General features: G+C 37.5%; 1 protein-coding gene across 4 annotated transcripts in view; it reads right to left on the reverse strand.

Moving 5' to 3' along the window:
• The window catches only part of LOC127437447 (Golgi apparatus protein 1-like), a 65,419-nt gene extending 53,715 nt beyond the window's left edge, over positions 1–11,704 (reverse strand). For all 4 annotated transcript variants that reach the window (XM_051692367.1, XM_051692369.1, XM_051692366.1 and 1 more), the window contains exon 1: positions 11,382–11,704. In XM_051692367.1, coding sequence (XP_051548327.1) covers positions 11,382–11,690 — 309 coding nt within the window. In that variant the 5' untranslated portion in view covers positions 11,691–11,704. The remainder of the gene's footprint in view (positions 1–11,381) is intronic.
• Between the last annotated feature and the right edge of the window lie 9,810 nt (positions 11,705–21,514).

Genomic DNA, 21,514 nt, shown 5'->3' on the forward strand with positions numbered 1-21,514 from the left:
ATATATGTGCAAATGTATAATGTGTGATAAATAAATACAATTATTTAAAATTATTATTAAAAGCCTAGAAGAACTTGATGAAATAACAGAAAATATAAATACAGTCATCTCTAGCACTCTTGATAGTGTCGCCCCCCTTCGATTAAAGAAAATTAAAGAATAAAACCCTGCACCATGGTATAATGATCACACTCATGCTCTCAAGAGAGCTGCTCGGAAAATGGAGCGCAAGTGGAAGAGTACAAAATTAGAGGTATTTCGCAGTGCATGGAAGGATAGTGTCTGTAGCTACAGACAGGTACTAAAAGCTGCCAGGTCAGCATATTTGAGCAAACTCATAGAAAATAACCACAACAATCCCAGGTGTTTATTCAGTACTGTGACTAAATTGGTTAGGAATAAGGCATCGACTGAACCAGATATTCCGTCACAGCACAATAGTAATGACTTCATGAATTTCTTTGCTGATAAAATTGAAATAATCAGAAATAAAATTGGAATTATGCAAACATCTGTCACAATACCTCAGAAAACAGTGTCTCATAATTTTCCTCACGTGCAACTTCAATCTTTCGCTGTCATAGGTCATGAAGAGCTAACAAAACTTATCGAAACATCAAAAGCCACAACATGTTTGTCAGATCCAATACCAACCAAGCTCTTAAAAGAAGTATTCCCAGTAATCTCAGAACCTCTTCTTAATATTATTAACTCCTCGCTATCCTTAGGACATGTCCCAAGAAACTTTAAAATGGCAGTTATCAAACCGCTTATTAAAAAGCCACAACCTGATCCTGGAGAACTGGCTAATTATAGATTGATTTCAAATCTCCCATTCATGTCGAAAATACTAGAAAAGGTAGTATCCTCCCAAATATGTTCATTTCTACAGAGAAATAGTATCTATGGACAACTTCAGTCAGGATTTAGGCCTCATCACAGTACTGAGACTGCACTTAGAGTTACAAATGACTTGCTCTTATCATCTGATCACGGCTGCATTTCACTTCTAATGCTTTTAGATCTTAGTGCTGCCAGATCTTAGATTATTGTAATGCATTACTGGGAGGATGTCCAGCAAGATCAATAAATAAACTTCAATTGGTTCAAAATGCAGCAGCCAGAGTGCTGACTAAAACCAAGAAATATGATCATATTATCGCCATTTTATCATCGTAACATTGGCTACCTGTTAAATTTCGTATACATTTTTTAATTCTGTTAACTACGTACAAAGCTTTGAATGGTCTAGCTCCGCAGTACTTAAGTGACCTTCTACCACGCTATATTCCATCACGTTCATTGCAATCGCAAAATTCTGGCCTGTTAATAGTTCCTAGAATATCAAAATCCACAAAAGGAGGTAGATCCTTTTCATATTTGGCTCCTAAACTATGGAATAGTCTCCCCAATACTGTTCGAGATGCAGACACACTCACTCATTTTAAGTCTAGACTAAAGACTCATCTGTTTAGCCAGGCATACACCTTTATCCATCAACTCACAATTAGGCTGCTTTGGTTAGGTCTACTGGAACCAGAAACAATGACCATGATCTATAACTCTGCAATAAATTGAATGGTATCTATGCTAATATTATTTTATTTGTTTCCCTGTCTCAACTTTGGGACTCCTATCCTGAGGTCACCAGAACCGGCCAGATCCAGCTCCATTCCTGCTTGGTGTTGGACTCCACTACCACGTGTCGCTGTGTGATGATGACTAATAGCAGGCGGTGCCAGCCAAAGATCACTTCAGTCTATAACGATGGACTTCAGAGGATGAACTGATGCCAACTCCAACCATAAGACATGGGAGACTTCATATGCCATTGCCTGAACCTTGGACTTAGGATAGACCTCACGAAATTACCAGCCAGGTTGAACTGCGATGCACCTCACTGATCTCTGCCTACATCACCTTGGTCTAATGATAGACTACACTCTTGAAATTGAATATATAGACTATCATTTAACTGCCAACAAAACCCTTGATCAGCCAACTAACAAGGACAACTGCATCTATGTGAACTTCTTCAGTTAATCCAAGATGAACTTCAAAGACATTAGTCATTAATCTTACAGTTCTTACAAAATCTTTGTTTTAAACACTGACCCTTAACACTTACTTAGTTTAATACTTTTAAACCATGACTTGCACTATACATAAGTAATATTGGCATTATATTCATGATGTTAGCCAGAGGGGAACTGGCCCCAACAGTGAGTCTGGTTTCTCCCAAGGTTATTTTTCTCCATTAAATAACATCTTATGGAGTTTTGTGTTCCTTGCCACAGTCACCTTCGGCTTGCTCACTGGGGCTATAAATACAATTATTTAATTACTTATTTTTAAACAATACACAATCGTATTTTATCAAACTACACAATGATGACTCTAAGACATTATAGATATTACAGTTTTATCTTCTGTTAATGCCTGATCTTCTGTAAAGCTGCTTTGAAACAATGTGTGTTGTGTGAAAGGCGCTATACAAATAAAAATGACTTGACTTGGTTTTGAAGCTGGTATTGAGAATCATCAAATTTCACTACCAACTACTGAAATTTTGGTACTGTGATAATGTATAGCCTTTATTGTACATGGTAGATCTTGCTGCAATAACATGAAAAAGTAGATCTCATTCCATAGAACTATGAGCATCCTTGCTGTAAATGGAGGCTTTCCTTTATTTGACTACCATACATAACAAAACATAATTATCATGACAATAGCCTCCTCCCCTACCCAGTGCAGTTTACATTTCAAGTTCAAGGAAATCCACTGTTAAAAAGATGTTTTTTTTTTTATTTATTTTTATTAAGTTCAATAAATGCATGATGTTTCCAAAGTAAATGAGTAATCGTGTTAAATAATTGTGATCTAAATACTGACCAAAATAATCATGATAATGATTTTTGCCATAATCGAGCAGCCCTAGTGACAAACAGGTGTTTAGGAAAGTGCTGTCGTAGGTTTTGTTGCTATTTAGTGTTTTGGGAGAATATAAAATTAAATGTGCCTTTTACCCCGTTGTACCCTACTCATTCATTTTAAACATGTATCAAACATATAACAGATACAATAAAATACAATGTGAAAACTCAGAAACTGAGCTCCAGAAATAATGGCATACAATGAATATACTGAAGTATTAGCTACTTTTTAAAAGTTACTATATTCTGAACGCTTCATAGTTTAGAGATATATTAATTTTCGTGTTTTAGCCTGAGTGGGAGATTGCATCATGTGTAAAGCGTTTTTACGGAAACCGCATATTCACAACGTAGTGTTACACAACGCAAAATATGCATTCTGACTAGCACATAATATAACTCAAGTACACCTGTTCATTCACTTTATTTTCTGGCCAGATGCAAGTTGTAATATTCCATATACATCGATCAGCCACAACATTAAAACCACCTGCCTAATATCATGTAGGTCCTCCTCATGCCGCCAAAACAGCTCTGAACCATCGAGGCATGGACTCCACAAGACCTCTGAAGGTGTCCTGTGGTATCTGGCACCAAGACGTTAGCAGCAGGCCCTTCCAAGTCCTGTAAGTTGTGAGGTGGGGCCCCCATGGATCGGATTTGTTGGTCCAGCACATCCCATAGATGCTCAATCGGATTGAAATCTTGGGAATTTGGAGGCCAAGTCAACACCTTGAACTCTTTGTGATGTTCCTCAAACCATTCCTGAACAATTTTTTGCAGTGTGGCAGGGCGCATTATCCTGCTGAAAGAGGCCACTGCCATCAGGGAATACCGTTGCCATGAAGTGGTTTATGTGGTCTGCAACAATCTATAGGTAGGTGGTACATGTCAAAGTAACATCCACATGAATGCCAGAACCCAAGGTTTCCCAGCAGAACATTGCCCAGAACATCAAACTGCTTCCACCTGCCTGCCTTCTTCCCATAGTGCATCCTGCTGCCATTTCTTCCCCAGGTAAACGACGCACACGCACCTGGCCATCCACATGATCTAAAAGAAAACATGATTCATCAGACCAGGCCACCTTCTTCCATTGCTCCATGGCCCAGTTCTGACACTCACGTGTCCCATTGTAGGCACTTTCGGCGGTGGACACGGGTCAGCATGGGCACTCTGACCAGTCTGCGGCTACGCAGCCCCATATGCAGCAAGCTGAGATGCACTGCGTGTTCTGACACCTTTCTATCATAGCCAGCATTAAGATTTTCAGCAATTTGTGCTACAGTAGCTCTTCTGTGGGATCGGACCAGACGGGCTAGCCTTCGCTCCCCAAACACATCAATGAGTGCATCGGCATCCATGACCCTGTCGCCGGTTCACCGTTTGTCCTTCCTTGGACCACTTTTGGTAGGTACTAACCACTGCATACCGGGAACACCCCACAAGACCTGCTGTTTTGGAGGTGCTCAGACCCAGTCGTCTAGCCATCACAATTTGGCCATTGTCAAAGTCGCTCAGATCCTTACGCTTGCCCATTTTTCCTGCTTCCAACACATCAAATTCAAGAACTGACTCTTCACTTGCAGCCTAATATATCCCACCCCTTAACAGGTGCCACTGTAAGGAGATAATAAATGTAATTCACTTCACCTGTCAGTGGTTTTAATGTTGTGGATGATCAGTGTGCATTGCACATGTAGTGATTAATCTCATGTATAAATAGGATGTGTCTGAGTGAGGCAATTAACCCATTTTAAAGTGCGTCATAATGCAGACCATGTTTAACTCTTAACTCTGAGAAATCCCTAACATACTGGATTATTGGACTATATTAATTAATTCTTTCAAGAAGTTTCTTCTTCTGTTCGTATCTTGCAGTATTATTTTTCTCCCTTCATATTTTTGTCAACAGTATGCTTAAATTAAATTGTTTAGTTGTCTTCAAGATGCATTTATTTTCCAAAAACCCTTCATCAATGAACAATTGTGTCAATCATTTTGTTGGCGAGATTAACACTGGGCGATGACATTTAACATTTAGTGGAAAAATACTGACAAAAAGTCCTTCCACATACATACATAAACCTCTAAAGCCAGTATTGCTGAAAACAGAACACCAATGTTCACAAATTGCAGCGAAGAAGAGTCTATCCTGAATGTTCAGACTGATCTCAGTGAAATCAGAAACAGCAGGTTGACTTTTCTTAAGCTAAAATTGGTCTACATGGTGGATTCTTCCTGATATACAGGTGCATCTCAATAAATTAGAATGTCGTGGAAAAGTTCATTTATTTCAGTAATTCAACTCAAATTGTGAAACTCGTGTATTAAATAAATTCAATGCACACAGACTGAAGTAGTTTAAGTCTTTGGTTCTTTTAATTGTGATGATTTTGGCTCACATTTAACAAAAACCCACCAATTCACTATCTCAATAAATTAGAATACATCATAAGACCAATAAAAAAAAACATTTTTAGTGAATTGTTGGCCTTCTGGAAAGTATGTTCATTTACTGTATATGTACTCAATACTTGGTAGGGGCTCCTTTTGCTTTAATTACTGCCTCAATTTGGCGTGGCATGGAGGTGATCAGTTTGTGGCACTGCTGAGGTGGTATGGAAGCCCAGGTTTCTTTGAAAGTGGCCTTCAGCTCAACTGCATTTTTTGGTCTCTTGTTTCTCATTTTCCTCTTGACAATACCCCATAGATTCTCTATGGAGTTCAGGTCTGGTGAGTTTGCTGGCCAGTCAAGCACACCAACACCATGGTCATTTAGTGTGGGCAGGTGCCAAATCCTGCTGGAAAATGAAATCAGCCTCTTTAAAAAGCTGGTCAGCAGAAGGAAGCATGAAGTGCTCCAAAATTTCTTGCTAAACGGGTGCAGTGACTTTGATTTTCAAAAAACACAATGGACCAACACCAGCAGATGACATTGCACCCCAAATCATCACAGACTGTGGAAACATAACACTGGACTTCAAGCAACTTGGGCTATGAGCTTCTCCACCCTTCCTCCAGACTCTAGGACCTTGGTTTCCAAATGAAATACAAAACTTGCTCTCATCTGAAAAGAGGACTTTGGACCACTGGGCAACAGTCCAGTTCTTCTTCTCCTTAGCCCAGGTAAGATGCCTCTGACGTTGTCTGTGGTTCAGGAGTGGCTTAACAAGAGGAATACGACAACTGTAGCCAAATTCCTTGACACGTCTGTGTGTGGTGGCTCTTGATGCCTTGACCCCAGCCTCAGTCCATTCCTTGTGAAGTTCACCCAAATTCTTGAATTTTGCTTGACAATCCTCATAAGGCTGCGGTTCTCTCGGTTGGTTGTGCATCTTTTTCTTCCACACTTTTTCCTTCCACTCAACCTTCTGTTAACGTGCTTGGATACAGCACTCTTTGAACAGCCAGCTTCTTTGGCAATGAATGTTTGTGGCTTACCCTCCTTGTGAAGGGTGTCAATTATTGTCTTCTGGACAAACTGTCAGATCAGCAGTCTTCCCCATGATTGTGTAGCCTAGTGAACCAAACTGAGAGACCATTTTGAAGGCTCAGGAAACCTTTGCAGGTGTTTTGAGTTGATTAGCTGATTGGCATGTCACCATATCCTAATTTTTTCGTTGTCACGATATCTTACGGTACTATACCCGCTTAAGTATCACGATACCAAGTAGTTTCAAGATACCTCATGACAGTGTGTTAATTCTTTTTTTTCCCCCCAATTTGGCATGCCCAATTCCCAATGCGCTCTAGGTCCTTGTGGTGGCGTAGTGACTCGCCTCAATCCGGGTGGCGGAGGACAAATCTCAGTTGCCTCCGGGTCTGAGACCGTCAATCCACACAGCTTATCAAGTGGCTTGTTGAGCATTACCGCAGAGACCTAGCGTGTGGAGGCTCACGCTATTCTCCGCGGCATCCACGCACAACTCACCACGCACCCCACCGAGAACCACATTATAGCGACCACGAAGAGGTTAACCCAACATGACACTACCCACCCTAGCAACCGGGCCAATTGGTTGCTTAGGAAGCCTGACTGGAGTCACTCAGCATGCCCTGGATTCGAACTTGCGAGTGTGTTAATTCTTAACAATTTGTTCCAAATACAATGTAATGCTTCTCAAATCAACCAAATCTACAAAAAGCAAATGCAAATCTAGTTACAATGCTGCATGGGATTCAGAGGAGCTGGTTGAAGTTCAGAGATTTTGTTGCTCCTGTTAAGGCCAGGAAAGTTAAAGGCAAAGGTGCCATCCAGCCTTGGTTAAATGACTACACCCGCACTCTCAGACAAGAGTGCAGAATTGCTGAGCGGAAGTGGAGGACAGACAAACTCCAGGATACACATGACATTTTAAGGACTTGCTTAAATAACTACCAAAAATCTGTGAAAATGGCCAAATCAAATTTCCTCTCTAAATTAATCTGAGAACGCAAATAGGCCCAAAGTTTCAAGTTGCAAAATGGATATACTGCCTGCTTGTCTTTTCAAAGATGTCTTTGAAACGATGAGCTCTGATGTGACTGCAATTATTAACAGCTCTCTAGCAAATGGGGTAGACCCAGCTAGTTTTAAACATGCAATTGTCCAGCCTCTGCCTAAAAAAATGCACCTCGATACCACTGTATTTACCAATTACAGGCCTATCTCCAAGTTGTCATACATCTCAAAGCTTTTGGAGAAAGTAGTTTATTTGCAGTTATACTCATACTTGAATTCTTTTAATATCTTTGATAAGTACCAGTCTGGTTTTAGAACTTTACATAGTACTGAATCTGCTCTTCTGAAGGTCACTAATGACATTTTGCTGTCACTTGACTCAGGATCAAGTGCTGTTTTGTTTTTATTGGATCTGAGCACAGCATTTGACAGGATTGATCACAAAATACTTTTAAACTGGTTGGAGTGTATGGTGGGTATTCAGTGTCTGGCTTTGCAGTGGTTTGCCTCCTATCTGAGAGAGAGGACTTTCTCCATAAATATAGGTAATTTTTCCTCAACAACAGCCCCCCTATCTTGCCGTGTGCCCCAGGGTTCTATTCTGGGACATTATTGTTCACTCTCTCTATGCTTCCTCTGTGCTCCATTTTTCAAAAATATAATGTCTTCTATCACTGTTACGCAGACGACTCACAATTTTATATGCCAGTTAGGCCTGATAGCAGCTGCACTGTTGATTCTCTTCTTATATGTTTTGAGGAAATTAAAGGCTGGATGGCATTAAATTTTTTGCAATTAAATTAAAGCAAAACTGAAGTATTGATTTTAGGCTCTGCCAGGACTTCATCTGTCATTGAAGCCCAGTTAGTTCTGCTCTCCTCCAATATACATATGCATGTCAAAAATCTTGGGGTCATTTTTGACAAATCATTACTGTTAACAAACAAATTAATGTCGTTACTAAGGGAAGTTTCATTCAATTGAGGTCTATTGCTAAATTGAAGCATTTTCTCTCTGGTAAAGACCTTGAAACCGTGATCCATGCTCTTATTACTTCACGGCTGGATTATTGTAACTCTCTGTATGCTGGTCTGCCTCAGTCTGCTTTATCTCGTTTACAGATGGCTCAAAATGCAGCAGCTCGATTTTTAACTGGGACTAAAAAAAAGAGATCACATTACCCCTGTATTGGCTGCTCTTCTTTGGCTTCCTGTCAAGGCTAGAACTGATTTTAAAATTCTTATGTGTGTACAAGGCCCTGTCTGGTCTTGCTCCTCAATATATTACTGACCTTCTGCACCCATATTCACCTCCTAGAATGCTTAGATCTTGCAAGCAACTTCTTTTATCAGTTCCCCACTATCTTTGCAAGTCTAAGGGAGATCGAGCCTTCTCTGTTGTCACCCCCAAACTCTGGAACAGTCTCCCTTCACACGTAAGGTCCGCCCCATCTTTAAATCTTCTCTTAAAACCTATCTTTTAGCCAGAGGTATAACATATAGCTGTGATAAACAGCCAGATAAATAACTTAAAGCGGTGACGAACAGCCTGTAATGGTGTTATGGTGTGTAACAGCCAGACCTGTAACAGTGATAACGGACCTGTAGCCAGAGAGATAATCATTTGGCTTATGGTGATGAACAGCCAGAGATATAACCTGTAATGACTGAGAATTAACAGGATTTACCTGGCAGAATTCAACTAATCAATTTGAGAGAACAAGGAACCAATAAAAAGAAATCCATAATCATCACACGAAAGAGGCAAAAGCAGTTCTGCCATTCAACTGCTATGTTCTTAGATGTACAGTGCTCTGAGGGGGCTTTCACACTGGGCACGTTTGCTGTGGTCCGATTCCGAGCGCAATTGTTCCCGGTGCCCCCCGCAGCGTTGGTCTGGTTTCACTCTCACTTGATTCTATCGAACCCCTGTCCATTTGCGTTCATCTTACGTCATCACAAACACACATAGAGAACACAACGCAACTCATCATACTTTTTTTTTTATTTTGGTGCCATTGTGCACAGCAGAGTGAATGACAACTGCGATATGTACGCTTCATGGTATAACTCATCAGATGTCCAGGGGAAGGCAGCTTGCTGATGCTCACGAATGGCGTTTTTTGAGGAGAAAGCTGATTGCATGGAATTCATTTGCATCTTTGTTTACACTGCACGCTTACTCACGCTCGTGTCCAAGGTGAAGTTATCGCCACTGTCATCTCCTATTATACCCTATATTTATATCCTATAATAGTATTTATATATAATATTTATAAATAGATAGATAGATAGGACAGACAGTATTTATAGTGTTGATTGTACTTGTATGTCACTGTGGTGTCATAACCTTTTTTGGGACTTTCAGGAATGAAAAACGATGCGCAGGTTACTTTACTTCCTGAATGAGTGCGCACCCGAGTCCAAGTTGCTTTCACATTCACGTGAATCGCGCTACAGTTCCATTGCAACCGAACTCAGACCACCTCCTACAGGTAGTCTCGGGTTCGGTACCGCGGTGCGCTCCCCAGTCCGCATGACAGCTTTTACAGTACCAATTTTTCATGCAAACCATGCTCTGTTTCGAACTAAACTGCCAGTGTGAAAGCACCCTGAGTGTATTCAGTAAATCTGAAATAATACAGCCAGATCTGTCAGACTACGATATAGGACTAATGGCCAAACACTGGTAATTAAAAGGACACTTTAGATGCATTATTAAGGCTATGCAAGGATCTTAGCAGTCATGTTGCTCCTGCTTTTGAGATCATGCAACGGCTGAAAAGTTCACCAAACAGTGACTTATCCTTTTTACAGTGCATTGTAAATGACAATATTCAAATATAATTGTTAGAGAATGCTCAACAAATCAAGCACTTATGATGTGAAACCAGTCAGTCAAGCACAGCAACAATTTTCTATAGATATGCAATGAATGGACTGCAGCCGTGCATGAATTCCTGTACTTTCAGAGTATGTACTGAATATAATGAAGAACTTCCTTATTGACTGCCAATAAAGTACATTCATTACCAGACATAGTACATCTGGGAATGTGGGCAATGTCCTTTGATCTCTATGATCATGGACCTATGATGTCCTTACAACAACCATAAAAATTATTTACTCAAGTGTCGTTAAACAAGTATAGTTTAACAACAAGGAAGAACTTTCTTGGTACCTTGGAAGGACTTCGACTTGAAAAGTGACACCTGACTAACATGGCGGAAAGAGTTTGTGAGCTCTTATGAACATACCTATTATGCAAAAAGCCTGTCTAAGTAGGCAGCTCACTATGGTTTGTGATGCAGCCATAAACAGGATAATGATATAGGTTTATTTTCTATTAATTGTGCGCATCTAAGAAGGCCATGGAATTTTTTTTTTTTTTTCTTTTCCATGTGTTCTCTATTTTCTTTTGAAACAGAAGTTGGGGTGGGACATTTCAAATGGCTTACCACATTTTTTAAGTTTCTCTTACAGCCATGAACCATGATTTGCTAGGCAGTATTAGGGGGTGGGACATTCTCAATATAGAGGGCATTTGACTGGACAACAAAGTGGATATGCTCCTGCGTACAAGATGAGTCATCCATATTTTTGGTATGGGTATGTATTTACAGAAAGACTGTAAATAAAGGGTACATGTGCTATAAGATCATGTTGTGGGCATTTAGGAGGAGTATACTAGCATGTAGATGACTGGAAGCTAACAGACATGGACTAAAAGCCACGAAACTCATCTTTACTTCATATATGGGTCCTTTTCCTGTAATATATTTAGAAACAAGATGTGGTTTGACAGCCTTCAAATCAACTATTATTATTTTAGCAGTATCTAGGATCTATCATCTCTATCTTATGTCTCACCGATGCACTGCATACAGATGTGCGTTACTGTAACAAACACTCGTGATCACTCAATTCAGCGCTAAAGATGGCTTAAATGCTAATGCACTCTCAGACTCGGGATTAAAGACACACTTAGCCGTGTTTTCTTACGTCTTTTCGGTCCTGCAGACACTCCAGCACGGCCAGATTGTTGTTCCAGGAGTGTTTGGGGCAGATCTTGCTCACGTCCTCCCGACAGGCCGCCTCCTCTGCAAGCTTCCAGCCGCCGCTGCGCCAGGCCACAGGGGCCCCATCCACCGCCGCCGCTTTCCCCTCTCCGGCTGGATTCTTGGCTCTGTCAATATTATCCGGGGCATGTTCATCGTCTAAGCTCGGTGGTTTGCCTCCCTGACCAGAACAGATCCAGTCGGAGATGAATATTAACAGCAGGAATAGCTGTACACGTCTACACGCCGCCATCTTCGCTAAGCACTATTACGAATCCTACTACGGCGAAGGCGTGGCTTATGAATATTAATTAGCATACTCTGTCGTCTCTTTGTGGGCATCCTGGAGCGTTTTGTCACGTGATTAATTAATATTTATGAGCCACAGCCTTTACCGTACTGGGATTTGTCAATTCCCGGTGAACGCCACAGGGTTTGAGCTCAATCATTGGCCACGTAGACTGCGACTTAAGGTCCGTGGATCATTAGATCAAAATAATACAATAAAAAAACAATAAAATAAATAAATAAACAAGACAATTATCATAAAACAGGGCGTGGTTTAGCCGTCCGAACGTTGTCTCTGTAATTGCTCAGATACGATAGGTCTAAAAAATTATTTTTCTACTATGATTATCCAATGTGTATTTTCAGTTTAGTGGTTTTTAAAATTTCTTGGTGTTATTATTCATGTATACATTATTGTCCAGACCGCTCCTGAAGAAGTACATATTTAGTCGTGTTCTGCCTTACCTGTTTCTTTTCTCAGCGCTGGTCATGATGGACCAATCACAGTCGTGTGTGATTACTGGATACGGTTGCGTCTAGAAGGTAACTGTCCGGCTGGAAGAAATCTCGCGAGAGTCGCATGGGAAACTCATGCAGTGTGTTTATTTGGAGTCCCACAGAAACCACACACCTTCCCCTAAACATAACCATACCTTAAACCTATCCCTAAGTCTAACGTTAACCCTAACATTAGTAAAGCAAACGATACCCTTGCGAGATTTTCCCAGCCGGACGTTTACCTTCTAGGGGAAATCATTTTTATAAAGCTTGCTGTGGTATTCCATTCAAGCCTACATGTTAGAGAACAAATATGTAGAATTATTCAATTTAAATGATTATACCGTTAGTGTGCAGCTGTCTGATAAAACAAAAACAAAACAATGTTTTGATGCTATAAGTTTGAAACAATTATTAGCTTAGCAAAACAAATATAATAATTTCAGTTTGTACAGCACTTTTATAATTGTATGAAGAAATCTTAGAGTGCTGAATAGAGGAGAGAAATGAATTTAAGTGCTTGAAATATAAGTATAGAAAGCTAACAAAACGACTGTTATTCAACTGGCTAGTTTATAATTATTCGCTTTTTATTTTTTGACACAACATTTGGTGTGTTTATAGAGTAGCCTATCAGGGAGGCGGTTGTTGTTGTTGGGGTTTAGTCCCCCTCAAGCGATTCACCACTTAAATATGTGACGTCTTCAGCCAATCTTTCTGTCTTTATTTCAACCATGAATCATTTCAACCACCTGTATAACACAGGACAGTTGGCAACAAAGACCAGACATGCTGTCACACTCTATGGGGTATGTTGTCACAATGCCATCCTGTCATTACTGTACTGTACATATCCTGTTGCTGGCTGTTGCGCAAAATCTAAACAATTACACATTTGGGAAAGAAAAAATAATTTATGAAACACAAATATATAAAAGGTAAAATTCGAAAATATCAAACAATTATTTTAGCCAACAGAAATGTCTGCGAGACAACACAAAAACTGACCTCCATTTGTTGGCCTACTATAAATGCAGTTCTACTTTACACTGTAACCAGCCCTTCTTAAGAGACCTAAAAGAATATAATATTATATTTGTGCATAAGGAGGTGCTTTAAAGTATGTTAACACCTTGTGCAATTAAAATTCATATGCATGTACACTATACATGAACCATACAAGTCCAATGGATAATTTATATGAATCACTATGCACCATAATACGTGTGACACTGTTTACACTGTGTAAAACTTGAATTTGAATGTGAATTTGTGGTTCTCTTGTCTATTCTAAAAAAATAAATAATAATATTTATATTTATATTAAAATGTATGCTATATATTGTTCACAATGTAGACTTTAATTTGGTAGACTATTTAATTATTTAAAATTCATTTTATGACCCGTAATGAAAGAGCACTTGATTTTTCCAGAATGCTCTACATTACTCAATTTGTTATTTGACAGAAAATCAATAGATTCAAATTTGAATATCAACATTTATTTTTAGAAAGTCATTTGAAAACAATGGGGTGGACATTTTGTGGTGCTGTGTGGCAAAATTATATCTGGTAGCTGTGTTAATTGTTTTTAACAGTATTTAACTTAATTTAGAGAAAAATGTCTAATCATTTGAGGAAAATATTAGGGAATAAATAGGCAAAATAAGTCATAAATTAATTATGTATTTATTTATGTTTTGTCTACTGCCATTCCAATTAAAATTCCCACTCATCAAGTGGGGCAAGGCCAAATTCAAACTCATGAATTAAAAGAGACAATTCTTAAGATCTTCATGCCCAACCTTCATATGTACTGTACTGATCTTTTGGTATAGATTTTCCAACAGCAGTGACTGGAGAAAAAAGGGAATTAATTTGAAAAGAAAGAGACTGTGGGGCCTTTGAAGCCTGTGGATTATATTTTTTAAAGTCCTTCAAGCACTTGTATTAAATTATTACTTGAATGGTGTATGTGTGATAAAATTACCTGTCACAAAAGTAGCATTCTGTGGCACTAATGATAAAAGAGGGTAAAATAATGGTACTTTGATAAAATGCCATGGTATTTCCATGGTTCTCCAAAGTGCATGCCCAATAAACATTGTAATGCAATTGTAATTTTTGGTACCTTTGTGTGTTTTCATGTAATGTTAATATATTGATCCACTTTTGGTTGGAAAATGTCTTTACCTGCATTACAGAGTCATTAACAATATGGACATGCACATGAACTTCTTCATCACTTGGAAATTGCTTTGTTGCAATGGATTGTAGGTAAACATCCTGTTCATCCAGCGCTATTTTTGTTCTCTGTCTTGTAATACAGTACATCCTGTTAGTGTTTTACTGAGTGAGAAATTGATGACACTAATTTTATATGCAGACTACACTATAAGACATTTTCACATACATGTATTTTGATTAAATCAATTATAATAATGTGATTTTTGAACATTAAAGCATGTAAACATATTCTAGTAGACCCCCAAAATAAAATTATGAACCTGTAAATTAGCATAATATGGGCTCTTTAAATACACTTTGGAACTACAGGTATTCATTAGGGGTGTGCAGCGAAGCCATTATATGTATTTGTATTCGGATAGAACCAGGAATGGGTGGGGCTTAAACCGGAAGTACGTCAAAACTTCTTCTTCTTTTGGCATTTTATGGTGGTTGGCAAACAAACGATAGGTGCATTCCCACCACCTACTGGGCTGGAGTGTGGACCATTGATGGAATGGGGAAAAAATTAATAAATAACAGAAAAAATTCTATTACCTTCTAAATCCTATTAAACAGTTCTACCTTTCTTAAGTATCTCATTAATGCATTATATATTTTATGATGATTCAAGTCATTATGCAGCAGTGTTTTAAGAGTAAGATTTCCTATCCTCATTTCTCTTATTTCTTCCAACAGAAATACTTTTACATTTTCATAAGCAGTACAATATATTAGGAGATGCTCTACAGTTTCTGCTGATCCACACAATCTACAATTCCCAGACTCATGTTTGTTCATTCTATATAGGGAATAATTCAGAGCTGTATGCCCGAGGCGAAGTCGGGTAATGATTGTGTCTTCTCTTCTACTACCAAAATTCCCTCTTTCCCCTCCTACTTGATTTTGAATATGATAAAGATGTCATCCTCTTCCCTCCTCATTCCATATTTCTTGCCATTTCCCTTTTATAGCTGTTGTGATTTTGGCCTTAACTTCTTCTTTACTTAGTGGGATATTCATTTCTATCTGTGATAATTTCAGCGCCTGCTTTGCTAAATGATCAACCTCCTCATTTCCATCCACTCCCACGTGTGCTGGAACCCACAGGAAACACATCTTAATTCCTAACTTATTTACTCTATACATACTTAAAATAATTTCCTATAAAATGTCTTGTCTTGAGGATCTCCCGCTAATAAGGCTTGATAAAGCAGAGAATGAATCTGAGCATATCACCACATTCATTGGCCGAGTGTCCTCCATCCACCTGATAGCTAATAATATTGCAACCATCTCTGTTGAATAAACTGCTACTTGGTCAGATACTCTTTTACCAATCTTAACTTGAAAATGCGGGACATATACAGCTGCTGAAGCTCGACCTGCTTCAGGATCTTTAGAACATCAGTGAAAATTGCAAGCATTGAGTAGTAATTCTGCTCTAGATACTGTTTAACCATTGCATCCTTTGCTATTACTCTATTTTTATCATTAATCATTTCTTGCAGATTAAGATCTACTAATGGTAAAGGGAATAGCCAAGGTGAAATAGGTGACACTACTGCTGTGGGGCTCACTTCTACATTTATTATTCCACATGATTGGGCTTCTTCTTCTGCAATCCATCCAAAACTTCTTAACTTGGCTGACTCGTATTCCCAGCATTTTACCAATACTTTTTTAATTGGATGAGTATCATAGTGTCCTTTTACTGTTATCCAGAAAGTCAACATTAACTTTAGTCTTCTAATATCAAGAGGCAGTTCGTTGAAACTAAATGAAACGCCCATTTTTAAGTGTAACTCTATTAAATTTAGAGTTTCTATTAATAAAATATGCATTGTATATGCCTATTCATAATAACATCCTAACCATAATAATAATAATTATCTTTTTTGTATTACATTATTATATATATATATATATATATATATATATATATATATATATATATATATATATATATATATATATATATATATATAATAGAAATATATAAGAATAATTAATAGATATATATATATAATAGAAATATAAGATATATATATATATATATATATATATATATATATATATATATATATATATATATATATATATATATATATATATTTCTCACCAGATGAAGCTGAAAATGTAGGATAAATTAAATGTGGAGCAGTGGCGAATTCTCAGGGCCAACAAAGCCTTATCTGCTGACCTAACATGCCTGATGATTATATAAAAAAAAAAAAAAAAAAACGTTTTCGACCGTATTCACCTTTTTCTTTTCATTCGACTTCATGCAGCGCTGCACAGACCGATCGGACATGAACCGGCGAACCACCGCAGCGTCACCGTTACATATGCCATCAAAGTACCGCGAGAGCAGCCGGTTGGTGCAGCAACACAACTTATTCACGATTGGCCAGACTCGCAACGTGACAACGGTTACACGTGTTTCATGGGCTGCGGTCGCAAGCGCATACTTCATTTACTACTTTACTACTTCTGCTATGTAAGTCTATTGCAGTATCAATCTGATGGTAGGCTGCAATAAAACGTTCATAACTTTGGGCGTTAGATCAGCTGTTACTCGCGCCAGTGCGCCCAAATAATTTTCTGCATTAGCAAGCAGTAATTTTCACTTGCTAGCACTGTAGAGCCCTGATTATTGTAAATAATTCACGAAATTTACAGTATCCTAACTATGTATATTAATTTAATTTTATACAATTTATTTGTTATTATTATCTTTAATAAGTCTATTTTTGACTTTTTATGGGGGGTCCCTAATACCTTATGGGAGGTCCCGGCCCTTCTGAGATGTTATAATTGCCAAAGATATGGGTATATTGCGACAGTATGTAAAGCAAAGACAAGGTGTGCACGCTGTGGAGGAGAACATGAGTATGGGAAGTGTGAAGTAGGAGCAGAAGTGAAATGCTGTAGCCTAATTGTGGAAGAAATCACAGCACGGCATATGGAGGATGTGTGGTCAGGAAAAGGGCAGTGAAGATACAACAAGAAAAAGTCAAGCATAATATAACATATACGGAAGCAGTAGATCCAAGGAATAAGCAAAGTGTAAAGGAAAGAATGGGAAATGATAAAGGGAATGAAGAGACAAGGAGATTAAATGGTGATAGCAGAATAACAGAAGATACAATGATAGTAAGCAAGAGAAACTTTGTGCTCTTTGTAGCAGAAGTAATTAATTGCACAGCACAGACAGAAAGAAGAACTGAAAAGATTCAGATCATAGTAAAAGCAGCAGAGAGATTTCTTGATATAAGAGGATTGACATTGGAGACAGTAAGGAAAGGACTTATTATGGACAGTTAACAAAGTCAGGTTGGATAACACTGATTATGTTATTAATCCTACAGTGGAATGCAAGAAGTCTATGTGCTAATGGTCAAGAATTTAAAGGGTATCTTGGAAAAGGGAGAAATAATGGAATATATAGTAGTGGAAATATGGATAGAAAAGAAGATATATGTAATAATAAACTTCTATAACCCATGCCAAAAGGTCACAAGGTCAAAGTGGTGAAAGGGTGATATTGTGTGGGGATTTTAATGCGCATAACACGTTATGGGGTGGAGAAAGAACAGATATAAATGGAATGATGATTGAAGAATTGATGGAAGCGAAAAACTTGGTATGCTTAAATGATGGGAATAGTACACAGGTGGATGTGAAATCAGGACTAGAGTCAACACTGGATCTAACACTTGTATCAAGTACATTAGGAGGAATAATGAACTGGGAATTTAAAAAAAAGTGTACAATTGGAAGTGATCAATACCAAATAATAAATACAATCATGAATACTAGTGAGATAAGGAAGGGAAAAAAAGGAAATACAGGAAAATTGAAGTATGAGAAAGTCAACTGGGAAAAACTTAAGATAATGAGTGAGGAAGGATTGGAAAGAATCGAGATTAATGAAGAAAGAAGTATAGATAGGATAAATACAGAAATAGTTGCAGCCATATAGAATAATGCAGAAATATGTATTCCAAAAAGTAAAAGAAAGAGGATGGAGAGGATAGTACCATGGTGGAATGAGAAATGTATAAAAGCAGTAAAGAAGAAAAGGAAAGCATTTAAATATTGAAGAAAACCCACAACTGGGAAAATATGATAATATATAAGAAATCTCAGGCAGAAACAAGAAGAACAATAAGAGAAGCAAAGAAAGAATACTGGAGATAATTTTGTGAAGAAATAGGTAAAAACACACCTTTATAAGAAATATGAAACACAATTAAAAAGAGTGGAATTCGGAGAGAATATGATTATCCAGTGTTAAAGTTGGAAGATGAGAATGCAATAGAAGATAAGGAGAAAGCTGAAATGTTCAGGAGTGCATTTACAAAAATAAACAGTTCAGACAATTTGACACAGGAGAGTAAGGAAATGAGAGAGATACTGTTAAAAGAATATCCACATCTATTGGAAAAGAGGGAAACATCGAATGGTATGGTGGATGTACCTTTCTCAAATCAGGGAAAGACCCAAGCAAACCATTAAATTAGAGGCCTATAGCTTTAACTACACATTTATGTAAATTAATGGAAAAGATGATTACTGATCAATTAATGTACTATCTGGAGGAAAGAAATGTCTTCTCCCCATATCAAAGTGGACCCTATCATAAATTTGGAGGAAGATATAAGGAAAGCCTTAATAAGTAAAGAAACAGTAATAGCAGTATTTTTTGATTTGGAAAAGGCTTGTGACATGTTATGGAAGGAAGGACTACTAATATAATTAGATCAGATTGGAATAGGAGGAAGAATATATAATTGGATTAAAGATTTCCTAACTGAAAGAAATATTAAAGTGAAGATTGGGGAAGTTGTATCCAATAGGGGCTTGATAGAAAACGGGACACCCCAAGGAAGTGTCATAAGTCCATTACTATTTATTATTATGATTAATGATATTTTTGCTACAGCTGATATTAATTTGGGTAAATTGCTGTTTGCAGATGATGGAGCCCTTTGGTTCAGAGCAAGAAATGAAGAATATAGAGGTAAAAAAATGCAATCAGCCTTAAATAATTTTGAAAAATGGTCCCATAAGTGGGGCTTTAAATTCGATGTAGAAAAAACTAAATCCATCTTCTATACAAATACAAAGATAAATAAAGATTTAAAAATGAAGTTATATAAAAAGGAATTAGAAAGAATTTCTAGGAATATGGTTTGACAGTAAAGCAACATGGAAAATACACATGGATAAAATGGTAGAGAAATGCAAGAAGATGTTAAATGTAATGAGATGTGTTTCAGGAAGTGAATGGGGGGCTGACAGAATGGCTTGAAAAACCATTTATACAACAATGATAAGAAAAGTATTTGACTATGGTTGTATAACATTCGGATCAGCATCTAAAACTCAGTTAGGTAAATTAGAAACAATACAATCTCAAGCATTCAGAATATGTTGTGGAGCATATCCATCTTCTCCAATTCCGGCTTTGCAGGTGGAGTTGGGTGAGATGCCAATGTACTTAAGAAGACAGAACTTAATAATGTCATACTGGGCTAATTTAAAAGGTCAGAAAGATCAGCACCCGACCAAAAAGGTGTTAGAAGCATGTTGTGAACATGGAAAAGGAAAGGAAACTAGCTTTGGTTGGATTATTGAAGATTTAGTACAAGAAATTAAATTAAAGGAGTATAAAGTTGCATCAATAGTAACTTTACCTCCAACTCCATTATGGATTATGCCAAAACCTAAAGTAGATTTATTCCTATTAGAGACAAGGCAAGGAAATGACCAGATGGTAATAGAGGCAGAATTAACAAAGGAGTATATTTGGACAAAATATGATTGTCTTACTCAAGTTTATACAGAAAAGGACAGGTGGGAATTGCTTATACCATCCCAATGTTGAAAATAGCAGAAGGAAAAAGGATATCAGATCATGTTTCAGTATTTACAGGAGAATAACTAGCAATTATGATTGCAATACAAAAGATAAATGACATAGGATCAACTAATACTCTCATTTGTTCAGACTCTAGTTCGGCATTATTGAGTTTGGATGCTCAGTATTCTGATAGTAGACAAAACATAGTGGTGTAGATTCTCCAGATTTTATATAATATGCAACAATCAAACAGGAAAGTAAAATGTTTATGGGTACCTGCTCATGTAGGAAAGAAAGGAAATGAAGAAGCAGACAAATTGGCCAAAAAAAAAAAAAAGAAAAAAAAAAGCAATGATGAAAGAAGACATTGACATGCAAATATCATATAGTACATCAGAAATTAAAGCAATAATTAAAAAGAAAATAATGCAAAAGTGGCAGTACTATTGGGATAATGAGGAAAAGGGAAGACATTTATATTCAGTACAACCATTGGTCAGCAGAGGAAGGATATCAGGGGGAAGAAGGAAAGAAGGATGTATTATATCAAGACTCAGACTGGGGCATACAGGGTTAAATGCAACAATGCATTTAATAGGAAAACATCCAACAGGGATATGCAGCTGGTGTGGGTTTAAGGAGTCAGTAGAACATGTAATAATACAGTGCAAAGAATATGCAGAAGAAAGAAACAAATTAGTAGAAGAATTACAGAAAGAGAGCAACAAATAACATTAAAGAACATTTTGAATTAAACAATAGGAAATAATATACTATTACAGTTTCTTAAAAGTTCAAATCTGATTGAAAGAATGTAGGCCACTTTTTAATTTTTTTATTTTATTTCTCTCTCTGGGAAATGAGGGGCTCAGAGCTAAAAATGGAGGAGCTGAACATGTAGCATCATTGGAAGCTTTCAGTCCTGATAAGCCTGGGGAAGTATATACAGGTGCATCTCAATAAATTAGAATGTCGTGGAAAAGTTCATTTATTTCAGTAATTCAACTCAAATTGTGAAACTTGTGTATTAAATAAATTCAATGCACACAGACTGAAGTAGTTTAAGTCTTTGGTTCTTTTAATTGTGATGATTTTGGCTCACATTTAACAAAAACCCACTTCTCAAAAAATTAGAATACATCATACGACCAATAAAAAAAACATTTTTAGTGAATTGTTGGCCTTCTGGAAAGTAT

This window comes from Myxocyprinus asiaticus, chromosome 48 (genome assembly GCF_019703515.2).
Source record: "Myxocyprinus asiaticus isolate MX2 ecotype Aquarium Trade chromosome 48, UBuf_Myxa_2, whole genome shotgun sequence".
Lineage (NCBI taxonomy): Eukaryota > Metazoa > Chordata > Actinopteri > Cypriniformes > Catostomidae > Myxocyprinus > Myxocyprinus asiaticus.